Raw genomic sequence first — 25,087 nt, forward strand, 5'->3', positions numbered from 1 at the left:
CTGTGTATTGCTATGCTGGACAGCATTTTGTTTATTGAAAGTCTGGCTTCTACCCCTTGTGTTTTAAATTATTTTTCCCCTTTTTTGGTTCTGGTCTTTAAGCATAAGAGCATTTAAAGCTACAGGTTCCCACAGCATTCAGGCAGTGGTGTGAAATTACTTTCAATTTGTAATTTGGGATCTATTATGAATTTGGTGTTTTCAATTCTTGCTAGTGCTGCGTGTGTCCCTAAGCTGCCGAGGCACCTACAAAGATCCAAGTGATGTGTTGGTATTGAGAGCAGCAGAACAAGGACTTGGTGTCCTACAGGACATTTAGGCTGGTTCAAATTTGTCTTATTCTGCCTCCAAATATTCACCCCAGAGGAGCAGCTGGTAGATAAGACACAATTGAGATGTTTAAACAGAGAAATAAAGGAGAAGCCACAGTTTTCTGACCACCCTGAAAAAGACTGCTTCCTGACCCAGCCAGGAAGCCCTCAGTGGCCATTGCAGTGGCTGAGGAAGGCACACACAAACCTGTTTTCCTTTGAATAAATGTCCAGTATGTCCCATGGCTGATTACTGCATCTTGCCTGAGGTTGCATTTCTCCCTTGGTTTTGGCAGTGGCTGGAGAACAGGCATCTAACCCCCATCCGCTGGCCAGCTGCAAGGCAGAGTCCTGTGGACCTTCCTGCAGTAGTGATGTCTCTTGCTTTGCTTTTTCTGGAGATGGTAGAGCCCAGTTCAGTCACACAGACTGGTATTTGGGAGGGTTTACAGTGGATTTTTTTACGAACTGAAGAAACAGAACTGAAGGAAACATCTAAATAGAAAGCTGTTAAAATACCACTAAACTAAAGAGAAAATAACCACCTTATTCTTTCCTATATTTACATAAAGGATAGCTTCTAATACCTTCCCTTCTTCCATCTCCTCCCAAACCCTTTGTTGTGGGAATGCACTTATTTCCACCCCTTCCTTCACAAACTCCAAAGTAAGTGCTTTTCATTTGATCTTTTCAATCTTGGTTTGATTATTTCAGCATTTCACTAGCCTGCTCACATGCATACTAGACTGTAGCACTAGTATTCCCAAGTGCCTCAGCAATTCAAGGCAGTTGCAGCTGTGGGTTTTTCACACTTTTTTTCCCCTTTCACCTTCCAGTTTCCTTTTCCAGTGCCTTTCTTATTTCTCAGGGAGGTGGCAGTCAGTGTAGCAAAACACCATAGCTGGCTCCCAGCATCTGAGGGAGTTGACAAGCCCTTTTTGTGATGGTGACTTCAGGGGATGAAATGTGCTAATGCAATGTAAATCACCCTTATGAAACAGCCAAATGTTTTGGGATTCCATCCTAAAAATACTCCACAAATATGGTTCTGGTGCATTTCTTTCATTTCCTCTAGTTGGAGGCCAAATAATCTGAAAATATATCCTTTTTCTAGCTGTCCTGTGTTATGACACAGCTGGAGTTGGTTAAAATCTAGAGGGCAGTATCTGGCTTAAGCTGATAGGTCTTTGTGTGGCTTTGATTTATTATTCTGGAACAGCCTGTCCCCTCTTCCATCCTGTAGATCGTTTTGTTTTGTTTTAATGAGAAAACCAGAAAAAGGCTGAAGTAGCTTTGCTTTTGTGCTCTCCATGTGTAATGCAAAGCAGAGGTCTAGGAATGCAGATTCACAGATTTCTCCAGATCAAAGTGGTTTCCCTTATGTATGGCTCTGCTGGCAGGGATGGGTGGCAGGTCATTTTGGGGGAGTCCTTGGAGAAACTTTGTCTTCTTGAGTTTTGTAGGATGCAAAAAGACAGCTGATGAAGGTGGTATTTGTTTTTCTCTAAGACAAATTGAAATTCTCACATTTTAGCCAGGAAGCTAGGTAGTTAAAAGAATACATTTAAAGCCTGGATGCTTTTGGTAATATAAGGAAAGCAAGCTAACCACAGTACTGGGTCAGGCTCCTTGGTGTGGCACACTGAGCCACTTCAGAGAGTGGAAATGAGTTAAAAAAATATAACTTAATTATCTTGGTATTCAGTTTTCTTTTCAAGTGCAAAGTTCTTGTGGCTTTCTGCTTTGCACAGTGCAAGGACACCCCACAGACAGGAAAGAGTGTGGAGATCTTTAGCGGAAGTTCATTTCCATCGGTACCTGAATTGCATCACAGCTGTACCCTTTGGCTCTGAGTCTTGCAACAAAGATTTCTAGTTTGGAGCCAGTTTTCCCTCTCTGTGAGGGTGGCACTATGAATCACGGGATAAAGGAAAGCCATGGGGGCAATTTTTTTTGTGAAGGTACATGTCAAAATTGTGGTAGACAAGAGTTAAAAGACTATTTAACTTTACCCTTAGTTATTATAAACTGACACTGAAGACAGAGCTGGGGAGAGGGAGATTTTAATGGAAACCATAATAATAAACTTTGCTGTAAAGTGGAGGAAGCAGGTCTCTTTAGACCGTGGCTCTGGTTCAACTTGGAGATTACTTTCTAATTCCTGAATCTGTGCCCCTGGTGAAATGTCTGTTGGATGCCGGTTCCCTCTCCTGCAGCAGCTCCAGATGAACTAAAACAGAGTCCCAGCTGCCTCAGGAGACGTGTGTATGTGACTGGTTGTACCTCAGCTTTATGGGGCAAGGAAGAGAAAATCTCTGTATTTAAGCCATCCTGGCACCTGACTCAGAGTCCTCTGAGGTCAGCTGGGGTCCCTGGATCAGACCTTCATAATAAGCAGTCGTTGTTTCCAGACAAAGCAAAAAAAAAATCTGATTTTCTTTGACTTTGAGGGTTTGTTATGTGTTTTGTTTTTTTTTTTTTATAAAGTAGGAAGAGAACCTCAAAGGGCATTTCTTTGTTTTCCCCTGAAAATTGTACTCTTGGCCGCAGACCATCTCTCCAGTACTCAAGCTCTTAAGTGTATTTTATTCTCTCTTCTCCCTGCCTCCCCTTTTTGCCTTCAGAGGAGACTGGCTGCATGTTGCCCTGTGCTATCCCAGGGAAGCTGTTTTCCAGGTGGTAGCGGACATCTACCAGCGACGGACAGGGATGGTGCACAGTGTAAAGCACTACCTGGCAGCTCCTTCCTGGGCCAGCGCTTTCAATGGGACCGACAAGCGGCTCTTCTACTTCGACAGAGCATCGGGGTAAGCCCTGCATTACCCCTGAGTGGGCAGCAAACCCTCAGGGTCTTTCTTTTACTAGCCCCAGCACTTCCTTTCCCTTTCTAGTAGGTAAAATTCAGGCCTGTCCATCTTGCATGGTCTTCTTACTGATTTCAGGTCAAAAGAGATTTACAGGCTGGAGTACCTGCGGTAGGTCTATGTCTGTATCACCGAGCAGTGATTTGCATTGCTGTTAAGAAAACAGCTGATTTCTTGGCTGAATTTAGCTCCTTTAAGGCATCTCTGTTGCTCAGATTGCTGCAGGTGTGGTTGCACAGTGTAAATAGTTGTTAAAATCCATTGTACCCCAAAAGGCCATGAAAAGGATCCCTCTTGTGACTGCTGCAGTTCCAACACTGAGGGAGTTTGGGACTTTTCAACTTCTTCATATTTCCATGAAGATATTTCTAAAATCATCACATTCTCAAAATTAGATTTTGTGATTAAAGGATACCACCATGTCCATCTCTTACTTTGAAGGCATGAAGAGAGTCACAGAGCACCTTTGGTTAAAAAAAACATATTACGAAACACTGTTTCTCCACCAGCTAAAACAGTTAGGAAGAAAAAAGTATTTTGTGGTCTAACCATGGGTCCCATGATGCTTCACCTGACTAAGTAGCTGCTTCAGGATCAATCCACAAATGCCAGATTTGAAAATAAGGTGGGATATATTTATTCATTCAACCATAACACATGAGCAATCGAATCCCGGAATGCCTTCCCCTGCTAACCAGGCTCCTTGCTGATGGCCAAGTCTCTCTCATCATAGGAACTATGAAATGCCAATTTGCTAATTAATCCTCCTTTCCTTTTTGGGGGAGGTGAGGAAGTGGAAGTTGCCCAAATTCTGAAAACAGGTTGTTTACTGTTGAATAGCAGTTATTGGTTATACCTGTGGGTCTGTGGGGGAAGAGCCATTAGCTGCCAGAAGCCACCTGGACCTGGTACATGCAGATTGATGGGTCTAAACTAACTTCTGGCAGTATCAGCCTTTTGGTTCTCTGTTTAATTCAGTAGTGATTTTTTTTTTTTTAGCCTTTCAGAGCACAGAAGTTACAGGATTGGCTTTTTCTTTTCCTGTTGTTGTTTTTTAGACTTTATTTCATAACGAGTGGGATGTTCCCCCTTTTTTTGTAACCCCACAGGCTGTGTCCTTGGAAAGGGGCCAAGCTTACTCATTCTTTCTTCCAGACAAATAGAAACAAATATTTAGTTTTAAAAGAAATAGAATGAAAAACCCCTTTAAACCTCACGTATCTGATTCTGCAGCTGAACTGAGACGTTTATATCATTTCCTCAGCCTGAATTGCAGAATCAACACAATTGAAAACATACTTAGAACAGCTAGAAGGAAAAAAGAACTCCAAAGGCCAGAAGACCTGGCTGGCTCCAAGCTTTTGTTGTGCATGCCTAAGGCTAAGCTCTCCCTGCAGGCTGAGATCGTGCAGCATTTCCAGGCAAGCCTGTCTCCTTCACAACAGCTTGAGCTCTTTCTCTGGTGGATGCCACCATGCTTTGGAGAGTGGGGTGCCTGGGGCTGGAGAGAGTGTCTGCCCTACTGAGTGCTTGCCTGGTGAAGGCAGCTGGTTTAGGCATACGGGCTGCAAGTGCTGCAGGTCTTGTCATGGCAGGATGAGAGGGGAGCTCAACCTGCATCCTTGCAGGACACATTTTGCAATGGGTGTGCCATGTTACACCAGTCTAAGACACGGTTGGATTGTGATGTTGGGAAATGTGAGAGATAATGGAATTTAGCGAGTGCAGATCCTCCTTCCACTCTGCTTGTCCTCTAAGCACACAGTGGCTCTTATCCCTTTGTTTGCTCTCATTTGTAGGTACCTATTTGTTCACTTGCAAGCCCATGAAGCTCGGGAAGGGCACAGCTACTGCTCTCAGCAAGGCTGCGAACGCATTAAGATCATGGCACATATGTACCCGGGGGACTCCTGGAGCTGTGACCCAAACCCCTTCCCAGAGAGGCCAGCAGCCACCCAGCGCCCTGTGTCCCAGCACCCAGCCGGGCCATGCAGGGCGTGTGGGGCCCCGCAGGTACCCACCATGTGAAACAGCATCTGAGGTTACGCAGTAGATGTGCAGTCATATCATTTTTACAGCGTATAAAGGAAAAACATAAGGAATTCCCACTCATGAATCTGCCCAGCATCACATAGTATGTGTAGAGGGAAGGGGTTTGCTCTGAATTTCAGCAGCTTTTTGTACTGTGCTCCAAAGATAGCCTCAAAGAAACTGCCCAACTGGGAGCATGTGAATGCACATTCATGGAGCCTTTCCCCCCTAATTTCTTTCTTTAAAACAAGAAATACAAGTACTCTTGAGGGGGCTCAGACTGGATTAGCTTTGAATTCCATAGTACAACACTGCTGATTTCAAACTGGGAAGTAATTCTGGTTAATAGCAATAACTGGGAAATTAGAGCCAGGGTCTCTCCTCATTTACACCCCACTGCAAATCCTATAGAATTGTTTCATACAAGATTTGCCTTTGAGTTTATAACCAAGCAAAACATATGCAATTTTAAACTGAGTTAGTGGCAGGGTGACCATCAGAGGTCCCTTCCAACCAGCATTGCCATGATCCTTTGATAAATGGTGCCTTAAGAATGAGCACTTACTTGTGAACCAGGATCACAGTTTGATAAAAGGATTCTTAAAGTTTTGCAGTCCTATCTGTATGAGCACTGGTACCTGGTGTCACTTCAGTGATGAAAACCAGTTATCAAGCCAGTTGTTATATTTCTGTCTCTGGTGTAATTGCAGCTTGCTATCACTAGCACACCCTCAGTCAAGTATATAAGGATTCAGATCCAGTCTCTCAGCAGGATGGACATACAAAACCACTTGACATCCGCCTTCATTAAGGTATATTGTGTTTTACTGCATTTGAAATGGTGATTAATCAGGGGAAGCTTTATCTCCAAGGAAAGGTGATGCAAAATCTTGCTGAGCTTTAGAGGAAGGAAATGGGAAGTTCCCTTGGAAGAGGCAGATGCATTGTTCCTCTTACAATTAACTGTACTAAAGTCACTGGGAGTTCGTATTCTATTCAGATGAGGATTTGAGCCCTTAGGGGAAAAAAAAGGTCTTTTATCAACTCAGAAGAAGAATTAGCACCACCGCTCTAATGTGCAGGAAGAGGGGGGAACAAGCACAGAAGTCATTGTTTACAAAGGATGGGGGAAAGAAAACCTGTTTGTTTTTCTGATTGCTGGCATTACACTAAAAGACAAAAATAACTATATTTCACTACTGAAGGGCTGTGGATCTGTCAGGCTGTCCCTACACATGCCTTATATGTCTGTCTAGATGCGAAGGGTGACTGAAATGCTTGCAAGGACATTATCCAGGCTTACACGCCAGTGTGATACTGAATTATAATTAATGCTAACAAATGCCAAGCAAAGCTGGGACAGCATCCTTAAGGAGTCTGAGCAGCCAAGATTTCTTGCCACATCCACTGACTGCATCCTCAAAAATGTATTCAAAACCATTAGGTGTTACTGGAAGCAGCATCTCACCTGTGATGAGGTGAGAGACCTGTGCATGTGCAGCAGTCATGGGACAGGTGCAGTATCCTCAACTCTGCTTTGCCTTATCTAAAGCTTTAATGCAAAATACTGTTTTTTGAAAGAAGTTTCGTTATGGGCTAAGCGAATGATGAGGTTAATGTCTAAGCAAAAAGAGACCACAGGAGCCCTTGCGCTGGTTCCTTGGTGGGTCTGCAGAATTAAGACAGGGGCAATACACACAGTGGGGCTGTTGCTTTTGCTAGCAGCCACAATTAGGTCAGTTTGCAATGGTGGTTGCTCTCTGCTCCATGTGCATCCAGACTTTGACACACTTCCCAGGCTTAGGAGCATGAGACAACCAGGGCCAGGCATTTAGTCTGCCTTTGCTCCTCCTCACTCCCCTCTGCCCACCCTCCCTCTGGGCCTCCCATGGCCCATACAGTCAAGTTTTCCTTACCCTTGACACCCTGTTGCATTCAGCATCCTCTGACATCTTGCAGAAGCCACTTTTTTAACAATTGACTCCCTTATTCATTCTGGCCCTGTATTCCATGGATGGATAAACAAGTCTCAGATTGATGGGAAGTATCTGAGCTTCCAGGTATCTTTGGGCTATGGACAACTATGTGAATTACAGTGGCGCATGTTGTATCCTGGGCTTAGCTTTCTGACAGCCTGATCTTGGTATGCTGTTGCTCTCCTTGGTGGTGAATGTGTCCTCCCAGGCTAAGCTGTTAACCCAGGATGATGGGAAGATACACCAGTATCAGGCACTTCAGGGAATCTTTGCCTTTCTAAAAGCAAATATCATGGGGCACATCCTGAGAGGAGTAACTTCCAGAAGGAGCCTGTGCTGTAGGACAGGAAGAGAGTAGGAGCCACTTGTGCTACAACTTCTTTGAGGCACTGAGACCAAGAAGGAGTATGTTGGGTTTGATATTTGCACTTCCAGGGAAAAAGTCCATGTGTTGCTTCTATTCCCCCATCTGCTGTCTCAGCACCTCTCCCTTGTTCCGTGGTCAAATCTGCTTTGCCAAGTGACCGTAATTTTCCCCACATGGAAAGAAAGTGGTTATAGACTGAACTGAGCATTTAACTCCCGGGGTTTTCTGCTTCCCAAATGTATCTTCGTAATACATAAAAGGTGACCTCATTCCTCTTGGTTTTGTACCCCATTGAGAGCATTTGCTCCCTTCTGCCACTGATCATTTATCAGTGCTGTCACTTCATCTGTACTAATTGTGCATTTAAAATTATAGGGTACACACCCTTGATAATTTCCTTGCTTATAAGTCCTTATGGAGAAACAGGGGCAGAGTCTGAAGCTCCCCAGTCTGCCTCCATAAAGCTAACCTCTGTTTTTTATTGCAGATAAATGACACCATTTTCATGTTCAATAGCCATGGGTTATTCTTCGTGGTGGTAGATGCATGTTCAGGAGCTGTTGTGAGTAGGAGCCACTTTGACACAGTTACTGGTGAAAACGCTGCCAGTGCAATAACTGACTATGTTCAAACATCTATAAAAGAGAGGTAAGCAAACTGCTGGCAGCCCAGTTCATGTAGCAACACATGGCTGATAGACAGAGAAAGGAAAATGACCTACTTTCACAACCAAACCTCTGCTCTGAAGGAATCTGGCACAGATTAAATATATACAAATCCCAAATATCACCCAGATAATAAGAGGAGCAGGGTTTCTTTCCCAGGATTGCACAGATTAGAGCAGGCAGAAACAGGTTTTCTGGTAAACTGGCAATTCCTTCTAAATTAACCATTCATTTTCCAGCATGGAGTAGATAAGGTCCTTCCAATGACATCTGCAATCCTGCACTTCTGTCCTGGTGTCCAGCAATTTCCTGGCAGTTAATGATTCAGTTTTCCAGTTCTGAAACCGAGTCGAGTTTTGTTTACTCTTACTGTTTTTGCCTTTTGTAACAGATGAAAATCATAGGTGTGCCAGATTTTCCAATAGGACTTTTCCTGGGTAAGCCAATGAATAGACCTGCCTGCCTGCAGGCTCTGTTACCTTGCATTTGTCCTGGCAATGGTCTGGATCATCCCCGCTTCTGTCTGTCCCACATTCCTTGTGGGTTTATGTGTTGCCACATAAACATGGAACAACAGAGATTCATAGATAAATTCTTGGCTGCTGGCAGGAACAGGTCAAATAACCAGAAAACAGACTTTCAGCCCAAAACATTTCTGAGCAGTTCATGACCAAAGATTTGAACACCCCTGAGCTATTACATCTGTATTTATGCATGAGTACGTTCATGTATCAAACATGCATGCAGTGACATATATCCATATGATGCCTACATATTCGGTTTGATTTTCTGGTAAGATGTGTACTTTGCAACTCTAGGCATGCAGCTAAATGCAACCAGTTGTGCCAGTAATTAATCACAGGTACAATTCACTGGGGGTTGAAAGCACATCTTTGAGGACCTAAGCTGGATGGAAGCTTGATTGAAAACCAGACCCAAAATACAGATAGTTTCAGAATCTGAGGACTGCACAGCAACTGAATTTCTTCTGTTGCTGAATGTCCCTCTCCCATAAAGGGATCCACTTGCAAACACTCACTTGTGCTTATTTTGATTCCGTGAGAAGTACAGGTTTAATTTAAGAACATTTAAACAGAGGCTTAAACTTAGGAAAGTTTACATGGGATCGAAATCAAAGGGATTTAAACATATTCTTAAAGTTAAGCAAGCTCTTAAGTAGTTTTCTGAATTGGAGTTTAAAGGTCTTGTGGATTCTTAATTAAATAATATTTTGCAATCATGTGGTAATGGCTTTCCCTCTTTTCAGGTCACTTGTTCTCGTGTGCTCTAGAGATATTGCAGATGTGGTGGGGAGCTCTGAAATGCCTATTTTTACCAGGTTAGGTTCAGCAAAGCCTATTGTCTTCCACAAGGAAGGTAAATGTATTTATTCTACCATTTTCTTTTGCTTAAGAACTACTGGAGTGTTTCCCTATCAAAACTGTACACATCCTTATACTGCTTATTGATAGACTTCTAGCACAGTATCCCAGCTGTAACCTAGTGAAAACCTCTTGGATGGTGAGAAGTACGAGAGTTATTTCAGGGTTTTGACTCTACGTCACTAGTGAGAAGCTGCATGCTTCAAATTTTTCATCCTAAAGGGAAGTTGTTTTTCTAATCAAAAACAGGAAAAAAATAATTTGATAAAGATTCCAAGTTCAGCTGCTTTGCAAGGAAAAACAATCATAAATGGAAAAGTTAATGAAAAAGAAAATTACCTGAAGTGGAATAGGAGCTTTTCTTTATATATATATATGTGTATATAGAAGGAAGGTAAAATCACTAGTTTTGGAAAGTTCTTATTACAGTTTTACCTTGGATTGCTGCAACAAATCCATTGGTATCATCAGTCCAGGAAATCCATGCTGTGATTCCTCCTGAAAGACTGGGGCTATTGAGTCCAGGTTTGGGTGAATAACTTGGGTGACTGATAAGGAAATCACAGAAAAACCAACCAGCCTGACTGAGTTTTAATTTGCAGTCTCTCAAGCAGAGATCAGCTGCAGAATTGGCTGTGTTTCCATCTCTTTTTTATTTTTATTTTTACTGAAGGTTTGGGGATTTTTCCCCCCTACTGCTTTACTGAAATTTGTATCAATTTCTGGTTCAAGTTTCAAAGTTCATTGCTATAAGCATTCTGGGGGAGGACAGCATAGTCTTTTAAAGCAGAGACAGTGATTTCACTTTGGTGCCTGTTTGATTCCCAGAAAGCTGGTTTTATTTTCATCCTTTTAAAAGCAAAACTTTGAAGTTTTCTTTTTTTTTGTTTTTGTTTTTGTCCTGAAACCTCATTGCTTCATTCCTTCGTCAAAGCCCTGAATATTTTCGAAAAGAATTTTTTTATTAAAAACCAGTCTCTTTTGTTTGTTTTGTCAAACTTTGTTCCCTGAACCACCTTTGCCACTCGCATGGGTACAGCACTTCCAAGTCATTTTGGGAGCTCGGTTCAGCCTTCGGCCCTGAATGCTCCTGGGCACAATAAGCAGCAAGCAGGACCACCACCCTCCCGGGGGCACGCTAGCTGGTGGTCACCTCTTTGCTCTGACACTTTGGCAGAATGCTGGTGCCTCCACTGCTGGCTGATCATGTGCAGCCCCTGTTTTGTTTTTCCTAAGGGCAAGGGTGTTCACCCATGTGTCTGCCCTGATTTCCAGTCTGACTAATTACATTCTGCTTCATGAGCTTTCTCCTGCTGATTCAGGTATGCGCAGTATTTGACTTCACAGCTCCAAAAGCAATTGCATGCAGGACTGATCCGCACTGGGGGAGGGGGGCTGTGTTCCAGGGCAGGATGGAGCGTTTCTCCCAAATGCATATTGCTTCTGCCAAGGATAATGCAAAAAAACCCCAATCCACTTGACCCCAGCAGGATCAGGATTTAGGGTCTTGTTGCCTGGTTTTGCAAATCCTGATTTAAATTAGAAGTGCTTACAGGAATAGACTCAGTCCAACCAGCTGCAATAACCTTGAGAGTCTTTGCAATGAAAAACATACTATAAACACAAGACAGTATTATTAAAATAGAAGAATACATAATGCCTCTGTACTTTGTGACAGGACCAGAGCACAGGCGACATGGGAGATAGTGTCGACATAACAGGAAGAAACTGATGTAAACCAATAAAAGAAGGATTCAAAATGCCTAACCATTTTCAGGTAGTCAAATATGAAAAGTACCAGTCTTATGTAAAAGTAAAGAGTAAATCAATACTCCTGCTAACTGACATCTGGGAACCCATTGAAATAAATGATGCAGTGAGGTTCTGGCTTCTGTGAGGCTCATTCCCTCTTTCATCACCCTTTTTCTCTCCTAAATGTTCTGTTATTTTAATCCAGGAAAAAAAAAGACTGAGAAGTTTCCATCATGTGGAGGGAGCCGGTGCTGTGCTGCTAGTAAGTGAACCAACCCATCCAGAGGATCACTCTCTTTGTGTCTGTTTTTCAGGGAGTTTTGCCATGCTTGGCTATAAAGGACAAGCCAAACCCTCCTGGATTAAAGTCCTTAATCATGCTGGTTATCAGAAAACTGCTTCTTTTCAGCATTATGTTCCCTTGAAGCTGAAAGAATATCAATGTCCAACTAATGCTGATGAGCCGCTAAAATTTGCTTTTTCTCAGACCCACTCGGAACACATCTCTACAGAGGCTGCAGCTTCCTGGGATTAGCATCGCTGGGGAACACCAGCCAGGCAAAGCCCGCTGCTACCACCAAAGCTGCTCTTGTTTTCATGGGATTGTACCAAACCAATGGTGTTCACTTGTATATAGTACAACTAATAAATATAGTCTCATCTTACCCACTGTGGTAGAGCTTTATTTTGCAAACAGTGCCTCACAGGGCAGAACAGGAAAAGCCTGTGGGCTGCCTTTCCCAAGGAGAAGCATTTCAGCATACCTACAATTTGGTATCAAAAGGTAAGTTTCAAAGGCAAGAACCTGCTCTCCAGTATCACAGAGACTGGAAATGGAATTTGGCATGGAAGCTTTAGCAACATCCAGGGAAACAGATGAACTTCAGCAGAGGTAGGGAATTCTCCCTTCACTTCTGTTTTCCCTCCATTAATGTCTGCTTTTAAAACACCTAAACGTCCATCTGCCGTGGCATTTGAGGCAAACTCAGTAACATCTGCTTGGCAAGCATGCAGTGATCTTACGATAATATCTTCTAATTGAACTGAATAGATAGGGTGCTCCAAGGAGTTATAAATGCACTTCTGTCTGTAGCTAATGACTGGTGAAATGATGTTTGTCCAGCTGATGTGAACATTTAATTAAAGACTACAGGAATGAAACCCAGGATAAAGTATGTGCTGCATAGGGTTAAGTCTTGTGTTCGTTTCAGGCGATGCTCGTATTGATTTTCTGCTCCCATTGCGGACTGAAATACTGCCAGTAGTACTGGTTAATTCTCTTTGATTTTCTGTTTATGCTGCTGCTTTATGAAGTAAAGACAAAAATAGAATTTCGTATGCAAACTGAGAAACAGCTGATGACCTCACTAACAGTTTAAGTACAAATGATGACTCGTTTTGGTTTGAACATGATGTTACTTGGTGACAGCAGTGAAGGGCAAGCAATTGCAGACTATCCATGTTTTTGTCACATGGGTTACTCAAACAGGTAGGTGAAGGCTTTGCTACTAATGTCCTGTTGTTTCTTTGAAGTTCTCAGAAATGGCCAAACAAGTTGCTACAGGGAAAGGTTAGTATTTTGTTGGCCAGACTTTTGCTCCCTGGTGAGTTAGTCGCTCTGGCATCCGCACACCGGCCAGCTGATATTGTGCCTCTGAAAGGGGACTGAACTCCTTGGCTGGGACACTTGACTCTATCAGACACGTACTGCCCAGTGGTCCTTGGACGTGGGCTGAGAGAGCACCTGAAAGTTTTACAAGCAGAGAAGGAGACCGTGGCTCCATCCCCACACCAGGTAGGAGAGGTGTGAGTTGGGACGGGCTGAGGGAAAGTTCCTGGCTTGCTAGAAAGTGTGAGGAAATCACTGATACTGCTCAGTAAAAGTAAGATAAAGAGTGATGCACAGGATGTGATGGGCCTGTGCTGGCCCCCATGGGCAACAACAGGGACTAATGTACTCTGTGGAGATAAGAAGCGGTACAAGAGCCTGAGCAGCTCATACTGACGCTCCATGGAGCTCCCTGAAGTCCATTTGAACTCCTATTAGTACCTAATTGCCATGATTTCTGAGGCTGTGCAGGGAAAGAGAAGCAAGATGTTTCTGGCTTGTGAACATAACCCCAACATTGGAACAAGTATTTGCAGAGCAAGCTTTCAGCCTCTTGGAGATTTGTTTGATAATCTGTGACAGATCCAGACCCTGGATCCCAATAGAACTTTGCAGGGTTCTAACCCCAGGCTGAGACTAAACAATCGGCAAAGGAAGAACCTGGTGAAGGAAGGAATGTGCCTAAACGTCTGAAAAACCTCTATTCCTCCTCCTGCCTCAGAAGGAGAGCAAATGGCAAATGTCCTGGAGAGGAAGGCGTGGCGCCGTGGCGAGCCAGATGCAAACAGTAAAGTACCACAAAAGCAAAAAGAAAAATATTTACATCCTGATGCAGTTATTTGGGTAGTTAAAAGCAGCAGTTTGAAGAGGATTCAGGATGCTGTGATCGTCTTCAGCCACTGCACACAGTTTCCTTTCCTTGGGAGGGAAAAAAGGCTTCAAAACCAGGGAAGCTCTGCAGAGGGTACAGTTCCTCCACAGACTCTTGGGACATTCAAGACCATGATTTCAAAGGCTAACACTAACCTGGCATGCACCAGAGGTCTGTGTGGGTGAAGCTGTGGGGGTAAGTAAGTGTTGCATGGGCTTTTTGTTCGTGGGAAGCTGTTGGGTATCCTGAGCAGGAGGGTCCCCAGGAATTGTGTATGTCCACATGGACCTGCACCTAACCCAGGCATGTTCAGTACACCTAATGCATTCAGGATAGATGTGTGCCCTGGCTACCCCGAGAGCTTTTCTGCAGTGGGGACACAGGAGCTCTGGCACCCCCTGAAAGCATTAGCTTGGCTATAATCTGAGTTCCTGTCAGCAGGTACAGCAAAGTCTGTGCATCCTGAACCTCAGCTAGTGGGTCTCAGCTTCCTACCACTTTGATGCTTTGAAAGCTTCATGCAGTGGATGAGGTTTAATTCAGTGAAATGCTGAGCTCTTCGAAAGCATTTCAACTGTGAGTCAGTCAGCCTCGGATGGGTGGAGTGATGTGAATTGCAAATGATTTTGTTTTAGCTGAGCCAAAAATTGCTTCCTCTCCTTTTCCAGGTCTGTAAGCCTCTGTAAAAAAAACCCCAAAAACCCCAAAAGTTAAATCTGAAAAAAGCATAGCTTTAAAATAACTCTTTCCCCTCTCTTTTATTTCTATCTCAAAAAAGTGTGCCAATATCACAACAACTTTACAAACACCCTGGTTTCCTTCCATTTATTCATTTTGAAAATTTCCTCTAACTCATGCTCCTCTTCCAGAATCCATTTTTATGAACGTCAGGAAACTTGCAGTGATCTTTATATATACATGAGCAGAACTTTCTTCCTTGCAAGGAACCAAGGTTCATTGGGAAAAAAGTCAGAGTGCTGCTTTTGACTCCAGTATTGGTTCCATTGAGAAAAGTCTGTTCCTGGGTTTAACCCTCCTCTACTTGCTAGTAAAACAGAGCACAAGATCAAGAGGCCACGCTGCTGCCATGTGCTGGGGCTGGGAGAGAATTTTCATTAGCGATCCCTAGGAATACGCCTGTTTATTCGTAAGGCTGGCTGAAGGCTCTAGCTGTGCTTGTGGCTGGGTGCATGGAGGCTCCCCTGCACAGGAATGTCACTATAGCCAGAGCTGGCATGTCCTCGGGTGAGAAAGGGGACTGTGCTGCTCAAATCCATCTTCCCCACTGGGGCTAAAAAGCAGAATTCCCTGAGTGTGGTGAGAGGACAGCTGCTGCCACACAATATCAGCAAGAAGGTAGCAGAGGTGCTAATTAAACAACTCTTCTCTCTGTTAGGAATCAGCTTCCAAACTGATGTTGGCTTTTTGCATATAAATGAGGAAACACTGTGGCAAGGCTTCAGACCCAGCCAACAAATCACTGAAACCTCAGCATCTGCTGTGGCAGTGTGAGGGTCCAGGTTTGCCTACCCAGAGCAGGAAGGGCATACCACAGCTCTGGCACAGACACATCAGGGTCCCCTGGAGCATCTTGCCTGCTGAAGGTGGTCCCTGGGGAACACATATTTTATGCACAGGTCATCTCAAGTACCTGTTCAGATTAGTGTCTGCTGAGAGTTTACTCCTCGTCAGGCTAAATGGCATCTTTTCCATATAAGCTTTTCCTGTTCTTCTCTGGGGATTGCTCTGGACCCCTGCCTTGTCCTGCACAGGTCTGTGTTTTCTCTTTGTGGGCAGAGGCAGCAGTAGTAGCCATCAGGTTTCTTCCTCCTGCTTGACATCTTTTTCAGGGGAGATCATATAGGTGTTGCTTTTCCCCCATCCTTGCTGTGTTTGTAATGGATAGTCAATGCTTCCATTTATGCCTCATTTGATATACCAGAAAGGATCCTTGTCTTCAGCAGACACTGAAGGTACATCCTTCAAAGTATGTCAAGCCAGTCTTACAAAGCACTTTAAAATATCCAATATTGGGAACTGCTTTTTTAGAGGTAGGCAGGGTGGCAAGTTGAGGTTGGAGCCTGGTGTGTGTTTCTGGATGGCTGGCTCTGCCACCCCAGAGAGCTCAGCTCTACCCTAGGGATTTGGGGTCTCCATGTGAGATGCTTAGGACAGTCCAACTTCCTCAGAGCATTTCTTCATTGTTTTGCTGTCAGGATTGTTTGCTCTGCATTAAAACTGCAGGGAGGGCAGTGGATAGGGATTCCAGTCTGTGCACTTTCTAGTACAGTATCGCTGCTGACACCTGCTGTAGCAGCCAATTGAGAACTACTGGTTTCCTGCATTTACTTTTAGCATTGTCTGCTGCTATTGTTCACTTTTTGGAAAGATCCAGCAGCTGGGAATCATTTCAGAAAGTCTGCCTTGCCAGATCCAGGGGTATGAGTCCCACTTGCCATTGCGAGGCAGCTTTTAGTGGCAAGATGAAAAAGCTTTTCTCACCCAAGAGAGGAGTCACAGATGGTATTTGAGAAATGTTGGAGATGGTAGACTTAGGAGGACACTTGCACGGCACTTATGCTCTCAGAGTGCCCAAATCTTCAGGGAGGTTTGTTGACATTGCTGATTACATCAGAGCTGAAGTCAGCCACGTGGCGCCTGTTCAAATGAGAGGTAGCATATTGCTGCCTGTATCCCCACACGACTCTGAATGCTGAGCTAACACACGGCTGGCTGGCAGCAGAGAACCACTCTGGAGCCCCCTCCAGCAGGAGACATTAATGAAAAGAGTCACTATCTCTTCCTCCTTTTCTATTTAACACGAAAATCGAACATGTCACTGTTTGTGCCTAATGCTTGGGAAAGATGTTTAATTGAGATCCTTTGAAGGAAAATTCCTGAGATTATCCTCCCAGTAGCATTTTTCCAGTAGTGTGTTAGTCAGAGCTGAATCAGAGGAGTCGGATCCTCTTGGACCTGTCAGCTTTCAGTCTTTCCAACCTGAGTGCCAGTTAATACTAACACCACAATGACCCCGGGCTCGCTGTGAGCTGAATCAAACACCCTCCCTCAGTCACAAAGTAAGCAGGATATTCTTTGGACTGTGGCAGATCAGACACTACAAAAACATTGGAGCCTGGCACACAGCTGACACCTCCAAAAATGACATGACTTTCCAGTGTCTGATTACTTGTTTTGATCTCTGCTTATGAGGATGGATGTAATCAGGGAAGCAGTCCCTGGTGAGCAACTGGGGATGTAATACCAGAAGCTGTTTTGCAGAACCTGATGGTAAGTATTGTGCAGTTCTTGGCTCTAAAGAAAGCAAAAGCTGTGAAATTTCCTACGCTAATTTCTTGCCTGTTTGCTGTTGAAACAACATCATGAACTGGACAGAGCAGAGATGGTCCTCTGTGTTTTTAATGGGCCAGAACAAAACAGCTGTTTTGCTACCTATAAAGCAAATGCATGCCATCGCTGTCAAAAGATCAGTCCCTTCTTTATATTTCTGGGAGCACTTACATGATCTGAATGTATTTTTATGATCAATAACTTATCACTTGGAATCTGGCTTTGTGCAACACGAACATACAACTGTCTGCGCTGTAAGAAACACTATTTATCTGCAGTGACCATCCTGTACTATTACCATTTTTTAGATTTTCCTTTATCATTAAAGCAGAATCTACTGATTGGGTTTGCAGATTAGGCTGTGCAATAATCCCTAATAAACCTTGACATTTTAATGATGACTGCTGTATTTTGGGCATACTTGCAATAATGTTGGTTTAAAAGAGCCCTGTCTTATCAAACGTTGATGGTTAATGCTGTTAAAATGTCAGACACGTGCATCCTGGGTCTGGCACAAATTCCATGGTGATGATATTGTGCTCTGATAATGTATAGCATTCAAAGTTATAGCATTACTAAGCGCATTCCTCTTTTCTGCTGTTCTGTAACAGCATTTCAGCACCTGATACACTGTACCAAGCCCTCAGTCTATGCTATTTCCAGAGCTCAGAGCTGTCAAATACACTATACCAAAACAAGCAAACATTTTCCTGATGGATTATTTCCTGACAAATCTGATCCTAATGCTATTTTTAATACAATCACTGGATTACATGTGGTATCAACGTATTGTTGTACTTCAAGCTGTATCACCTTTATGAGAAAGTACAGGTGTGTTTTGCATATGTACACTGTAAAATTTGCTTCAGATTAAATTATAGCTTCTTGCATACCTTTTTCTCATGTTTTTGTTTGGTTTGTGTTAACAAGTGACATGAAAAATAGCATATGCCTTTTGCCCTAAGTATTGGGGCATCGTGGAGTTGTTTTCAGTCGCCGTTTTTTGCGTCTAACTAAGCTTTGTGATGCCTACGTTTATCCTATTTCATCATTGTGGTATGACATGACAGCTGCAAATACATTTCTTCAGTATTCCTCAGATAGTGGTTTACATGATAAAACCTAATGGCTCCAAGGACTACATGTGAATTTTAAACAGTGCCTTATAAATGCAGAAGTGTGTGTCCCTGCCTCAGTTTGAACACATGTGTCAGTAAATTGTCATGAGTGCAGGGCAGAGCTGCAGAATCAATCACTGGAGACTGGAAAGAATCCCATTAATCCTAACTTTGACTTTCATGACACTGCTTGTTTGTTTTTGATGGGGATTGGCTACTGAGGAAATGAAAACAACATTAGGTAGACTGGTTTCAAAAGCAGCTTTTGGTTTTGCAAGAAAATTCTGGGTTGGCGCACTAAATATACAATGTTTTCTTGGATTTGAAATCTAAGAAACTACATGCTTCAGACTGGAAGTGTGAGTATGGTTTATCTCAGGGGTCCACAAAACACCATTGCTAAAAATGTGTGGGGAATATGAGGGGAGAGAGGTGGCACTGAAAGGTTACTTTGTGAGAATTTGTCACTCTGCAAACACCTCCTCTGTTGTGTTTCATTACCTTTTTGCACATGTGAATATGCAGCCCTAGAGAGTCTTGACTGAATGTGTTTATACTGCATTCCTAAGGCGTTTTTGGTTACATCTGGTGGTTGCTTTTTGAGTGTCTATTTGGATTCCGAAGTGGGTTTATCCTAAAGCAAACAAACAGTGAGGAGCTGCCCGAGGTTTCTTGCTCTGCTTGGGCTGTTCTTGAACCGGCATAAAGGTGTTTTCAGCTATAGAGCTGAATGGGATTGGAAGTGGCATAAAGCTGGATATAACCTGGTTTTTGTGCACTGAACGGTTTTTGCATGAACTGGACCAAAAAAGTGACATTTTCTTGCTATTCTTTCTTCACAGCTATCCATCCAGAGAATTAAACATCCTGAAGAATGGCTCTACTTATCTCCAAGTATCTGGCTGGAAATGTCTTTTTTCTTCTGTTTGTAATCTCTTCTGTAAGCACAGGTAAGTTTTCCTGCCATGGGGAAAAAGGGCATGGTTTGTAATGTTATTTTTAAATAACGACATTGCTGTTTTAGATAGAGCAGCTTTTCACTCTTCTTCATGTAGCAAGATATGATTCAAGGGCAGAGTGAGAAAACTCAGGAGAAAAGCAGTTTTCTGATGTGCCAGTACTCACTATCAAGGGCAGCTGGAGGGCAGCTTCTGAGCAGGTGAAAGTACCCTCAGGAATCCCTCTTCCATGTGTTCTTAAAACAAACCCAAATCCAACAAACTGCCACAAAGAAATAACAAAAGAAACCTCAGGTCCTAATGGCTGTGGCTGTGGGAGGTGAAGTCAAGCATTGTGCAGCATTGCCCAAGCCCAGATGTGGACAGCAAAATCCTTTAGGGTGGGACATCCCTGCCCTTTGAGTTTTGCCTCTTCCAAGCTACCTTTTTCCTAAGTAGTTAAAGGCAAAAAGAGAAACTGGGTATACATATTCAAAATACAGCTAATTTGAGGGTTTGTATCTTAAAACAAAGAGACCATATGTTTTGCCCCATGCACTGCTACATGAAGCAACATTTCATTGCCATGCTCAGGCCCTTTTTGTCAAGAAGCAAAACATGCAGTTAGTTCCTTGTGCTGGATAGAAGTTGCAAAAAACGCCAATGAGAGTAACAAGCAAGCTGGCAAGGTACCTGGACCAGAAGATGCTCAGCCTTCCAGTGCCCTTTGTGCAGCAGAGGGTGGATGATGTGCTCCACCTTCCACAGCTCCTTCTCTCTGGTACAAATTAGTTAACGAAATTGGGAATTTGGTTCCTTTGTTCTGATTGTGTTGGCTTTTGTTGGTTGACATCCCAAACATCAATGTAAATTTCTCCTGATTTCCCCTTAGGCTTCACTGCCTACCTCTCTGTTTCTAAATAATGAATTTGGGGGGCACAAGTAATCTTTTGAGACTGCAGAAAGCTCTTCTGGACACTAGCATAACCAAGTAAATGGAAAAATGAACAAGCCTTTAGCCTCTCCACTTAATCTATCTGATAAATTATACCTCTACATTTGAATCAATTCTTTTGGTTTTATTTAGCTTCTCATCATGTGCAAATTTTTCTATTATCCTTATTCTTATGGGAATAGCAGCTCATTTTTTCTTAATTTGTTTTGCAGTTATATTTGAACATCTACTTACATTGCAAGTTCCATTTCTTGCCCAAAACAGTCATCTTATAAACTCTTTGTGTCTTTTGGTAGGAAACCAGAAACTCCTTATTATTTTCCTCAATTACTGTACATGAGAAAAACTGCCTCTGACATTACTGATATATTTTCAGCTTCCAGCTGGCACGAGTGGTATCAAAATCAGGTCCTGGATGTTTGTCAGTATTTGACTTGCTACTTGGTAGATGATTTCTGATTTGATCATTCATGTATATGGGAAAAGCTTGAAAAGAGCCAAAGTATACGTTGCCCATATGAGAAATGTCCTTTGCTTATATTGAATTGTTAGTATTTGATGAGTCTCTGGAGACATTAAGGAAGTGGCTGGTCCAATTCTATTTTCTTAAATGACTGTTTTCTTAAGCCATGAAATTGGTGGAGGAATCTGGGAGGAAATTCAGGTGAACAGATTTTGCTCCTGTTGCTGTGGAATTGCAGTTGTCCCCCAAGTTTCACAGTGGCAGCACACAACTGCTGGGAATCCTTGCATAGATTCACATCATTGTCCTTTCCATTATCTGAATGGATTAGTGTCTGCAGGGCAAAACCTACTCAGATTTACTATACTAAGTGCCAGAGACATAACCCTGCTGAAGTCAAGGTGTTTATCTCATATCTGTTATCACCGATTTGTGGATCCTGTAGTTTTCCGATGGTGTTTTGGTTTTAAAGGATTAAAAATTGGAGAGCTGGTGAGAACTCCCAACCCCTTCTGACTGCAAAGGGCTCATTGTTCAAACTTCCACTGACCTCAGCTTCCTAGGATTAGAAAGGTTGCTACCCTCAGAAAACATGCATCACACATGGGACTCCAGCACTCACTGTTTTGTTGATTAGAGCAAGATGTGAGGCTCACATAGCAAATGAGATTGTATCAGGGAAATATTTTATCTTAAGTAAATACTTACAACATGGGACTCTTGGGGTTGGTATGAGAGCCCTTTAGACTAACACGTCATGGCAGTCCATAATCACATTTGTGTGTGGATGCTGGTGAGGTGTGAACTCAATGTGAATGGACCCTTATTGCTTTTGCCTGGAAAACCTCAGAAACCCAGAGTTTCTCTTGTGAGATTCCTGTTGCTCTCTGTTATGATTTGGAGAATCATATGATTCCTTGTCTCAGTTACTGGGTGGACTGGTAATTCCTTGTTGTTTGGTGTTTTCATGTTAGTTTGAGCATTTTTACTTTCCAGTGAAAACACAGTATGCAAATATATTTTAACATCTTTATATTAAACAAGGCCTCTTAAACCTTGCAGACATTTGTGGGACATTTTAACAGGCAGTGGTTGTTTTGTCCTTTCATCAACATTTCCCCTGGACTTGTGAAAGGCTTTGTATCTGGATAGTATGAACGAAGCTAATGTCACTGCACAAAGGGCTCAATTACATCCTTTCTAGATTGTTTTCTGGAAACTGCATCCCTTGCAAGGCTCCTTTGCATTAGGTAGGAGGTTTTTCCATGCTTCCTGAAAACAGGAAATCATGCAGCTTAAACTGTTCTTTGCTTTCGTTTGGTTGTGACCCACATGTGCTTTGCTCTGCTAAGGTATTGCTGTGTTCCAGGGAGTCAGCAAAGTGGGGTACCAAGAACGTACTGTAAATATACTGCATGATACGTATGAATGTATTGCAATGATACTGCAAAGTTGCCCAGATATGGAGCTTTCTGTCTTGCACTGAGCAAGTGGTAATTGTCTTCACTCTCCATCTTTACACAGCAGAAGCAGCTGTCACATGTCCTGATAAGGATCCTGAGCTAGAAAACTGGAACCCAGGTCACAATGAAGAAAACCACATTGAGATCAGTAATGGCAGGAAGTTCCTTCTCTCTTCTTCTGCGACTGTCCACTCTATCCACATCACTGATGGAGGTAAAACATGCTAGCGGCAAGGCTGGGTGAAGTGTTCTTCCCACTGTGGCTATTTAAATCACTCTGTTTCATGCTGGGAGAGCTTCCTGCTCCATGCTGAGAACTGGATAGCTAGTGGACAAACAGAACTTTAATTCAGTACAAGGGTGGGTGGTAGCTGAGATGCTATCAGCTCTTTAGCCATTATAATCAACCTATTTGCTGTCCTTTCTTTAGAAAAGTAGCTCAGTATACTCATTACTTCTACTACTGTGATTTGCTTCAAAAACATTTCTTTTACTAAATCATAGTCCTGATAACATCATACTCCAATAATGTTCTCAGGGTCTCACGACAGGGCAGATACTTATGTGATTCTCTTCCTCTAAGGACATAGTGTTGCTGGTGGCTGTTAGCATGAATAGCTTTTTTATTCATCTTAACTCTGAACTTCTGTCTCAGTTTTGAATGAGACCTCTTCCACACAAACCTTAACTGTGTTCTTCAAGAACTGAACTGAATACAAAACATGTAATGTCTTTAGTATTTCTATTGAGAGCTGCTTGGGGGGGGGGGATGGGCAGAACTTTTCAAAAACTGAAATGAGAGCCCAGCGCTGGGTTTAGCAGAATGGTATCGCCACCTCTGATGAGCTCTGGTGTGTTAAACCAAATGTCATGACCTTTTCTACTTAGGAAAACTGGTCATTAAAGATGATGTGCAGCCTATCATTTTGCGTACCAGACATATACTCATTGAAAATGATGGAGAATTACATATTGGCAGTGAGATGTGCCCTTACCAAAGCAACGTGATTATCATCTTATATGGGCGGTAAGTATGCATGATAAAATATTGTCTTAGAACTTTCTAGGATCTCTCTTCTACAACAAGGACCAGAAATGCTCCTTAAAATTACATTTTTTCATATATACTTATCATCAGTGCTCTGTGGAAAGTTAAATAGATTTTTAAACAATTTAAATGGCCAGTAAAAAATCGATTCAGTTTTGGTTCTGGTTTTCAAATCCTACTGGAATATTTGGGCATGCAAGAAAAGCAGCATGCTGTTTTTCCAGAATGGTCTTAAAATCCAAGCAGTTCTTTTAATCTCAAAATTTCAAGGATGCCAAACTCATACTTAACAACCACTACCCCTCCTAGCTCCTGGTTAGGGCCCTAACTTCCTCCAGTATTCAAAAACACAAATGTGTTGCTCAGTCTGGGCTTCAGGCCTCCTCTGGCCTGGGTATAATAAATACATGTATAATCTACATTCTGGACTGCTGCTGGTCTCCAGTAGTTGCTAGTATTATTTCAAATAGTTTATTTTCTGTACAGTGTGGGCAATTGCTAATTGTTAGAGTAGTTGAAAGAAACGCATTGCAAATCATGAAACCATGACAGAAATGCAAGCAAATCATTTCTCCTTGGGCCACAGCAGAACAAGGAAAGGGACTCCTTGGCTGTCAGGTACAAACCCCAACCTATTCCTTTCCTCCCTTCCTGCTGCAGAGCGGATGATGGCAGCCAGCCGAATCCCTACTTTGGGAAGAAGTATCTTGGAGTAAGTAAGGGTGGCACTCTTGAAATCCATGGAAAGAAAAAGCTGTCCTGGACTTTCTTAAACAAGACTCTTCATCCTGGTGGAATGGAAGAAGGTGGATATTACTTTGAAAGGAGCTGGGGCCATCGGGGTGTCATTGTCCATGTTATTGACCCAAAGACTGGGGCAGTTGTCCATTCAGATCGGTGAGTGACTTTTCAACTGTCTAGATGTAAGGATCTTTGGGAACAGGTTGGGGACAGCATCTTAGCAAGCTCAGAAACATGCAGTTTAATATCTTGTTCAAATGGGTATTACTGCATATATATACAATTCTTTCTAGACCAGTAATCTCCAAACTGAAGATTGAGTAATGTTACTATCTTGGTATTCTGCCAACTAGAGTTTAATCAATTTGGCTTAACAGAAACCCCTAATATACCCTGTTAGACAAGTGCTTTTACCACGCGATATCATTACTGTAAACAATGCAGAAGAGTTATTTCTTTCTATCACTTGCTTTTCAGTACATAAAGCTGTGATGCCCACTGAATTAAATGTTTTTTGGGTGTTTTTATCCCTTTAGGTTTGACACCTACAGAGCAAAAGAGGAAAGCATACGTCTTGCCCAGTATTTGGGCAGAGTTGAGAATGGCATGATCCTGTCAGTTGCAGTGAATGATGAAGGATCTAGAAACTTGGATGACACGGCCAGAAAAGCAATGACCAAACTGGGCAGCAAGCATTTCCTCCACCTTGGGTTTAGGTATGTGCCAGTCCTGCCAGTTCTCCCAGCACAGAGGCTTTATTATGCTCCTGAGATGTCCAAATAATTCCACTCTCTCAAAGGCACAAAGTTCTTTCACAAGGGAAAAAAAAAAGAAAAAGGGAAACTTCTCAATGTGAAGTTTTAGCAGTTAATTAGATAGTTTGAGATGCACGCAGGGTCTATATTGGGTATTTTTATTAGCAGATTGAGGAATAGCATATGATTCAGATTTAAAAAGATGTTTTTCCAAGATGCGTTCCCATAAGTTACTTATTCCAATTTATTTTCAGGCCATCCCCCAAAGATTTAAGCAGCATATCTAAACACAGTGGATTGGATGAGCTGAGCATTAAGGAGGGTAGAATAATAGCCGTGTAGCCCTTGCTGAATACATATAGACATGTATAAAGCATATCCTTCAGTTTGTCTTAAATACATATTCTAATAATACTTGTGCAGCACA

The 25,087-nt window shown here is 42.7% G+C and overlaps 2 protein-coding genes across 3 annotated transcripts in view; both read left to right on the top strand.

Moving 5' to 3' along the window:
- The window catches only part of LOC133222031 (inactive cell surface hyaluronidase CEMIP2-like), a 49,172-nt gene extending 37,159 nt beyond the window's left edge, over positions 1-12,013 (top strand). The window contains 6 exon segments of the mRNA XM_061371381.1: positions 2,936-3,118; positions 4,975-5,188; positions 5,917-6,018; positions 8,037-8,197; positions 9,482-9,591; positions 11,663-12,013. Of these exon segments, the coding sequence (XP_061227365.1) occupies positions 2,936-3,118; positions 4,975-5,188; positions 5,917-6,018; positions 8,037-8,197; positions 9,482-9,591; positions 11,663-11,883 (991 nt within the window). The 3' untranslated portion in view covers positions 11,884-12,013.
- A 6,250-nt stretch (positions 12,014-18,263) lies between these two features.
- The window catches only part of CEMIP (cell migration inducing hyaluronidase 1), a 52,706-nt gene continuing 45,882 nt past the window's right edge, over positions 18,264-25,087 (top strand). The window contains exons 1-5 of one of the 2 annotated variants that reach the window (XM_061371383.1): positions 18,264-19,247; positions 22,178-22,330; positions 23,005-23,143; positions 23,825-24,061; positions 24,442-24,621. In XM_061371383.1, the coding sequence (XP_061227367.1) occupies positions 19,172-19,247; positions 22,178-22,330; positions 23,005-23,143; positions 23,825-24,061; positions 24,442-24,621 (785 nt within the window). In that variant the 5' untranslated portion in view covers positions 18,264-19,171. Of the gene's footprint in view, positions 19,248-21,590; positions 21,660-22,177; positions 22,331-23,004; positions 23,144-23,824; positions 24,062-24,441; positions 24,622-25,087 lie in introns of those variants that run through there. The other variant, XM_061371384.1, reaches the window with a different exon arrangement.

Source organism: Neopsephotus bourkii, unplaced genomic scaffold (genome assembly GCF_033783945.1).
Source record: "Neopsephotus bourkii isolate Nb327-2 ecotype Australia unplaced genomic scaffold, CSIRO-AGI_Nbou_v1 NB_1572, whole genome shotgun sequence".
Classification (NCBI taxonomy): domain Eukaryota; kingdom Metazoa; phylum Chordata; class Aves; order Psittaciformes; family Psittacidae; genus Neopsephotus; species Neopsephotus bourkii.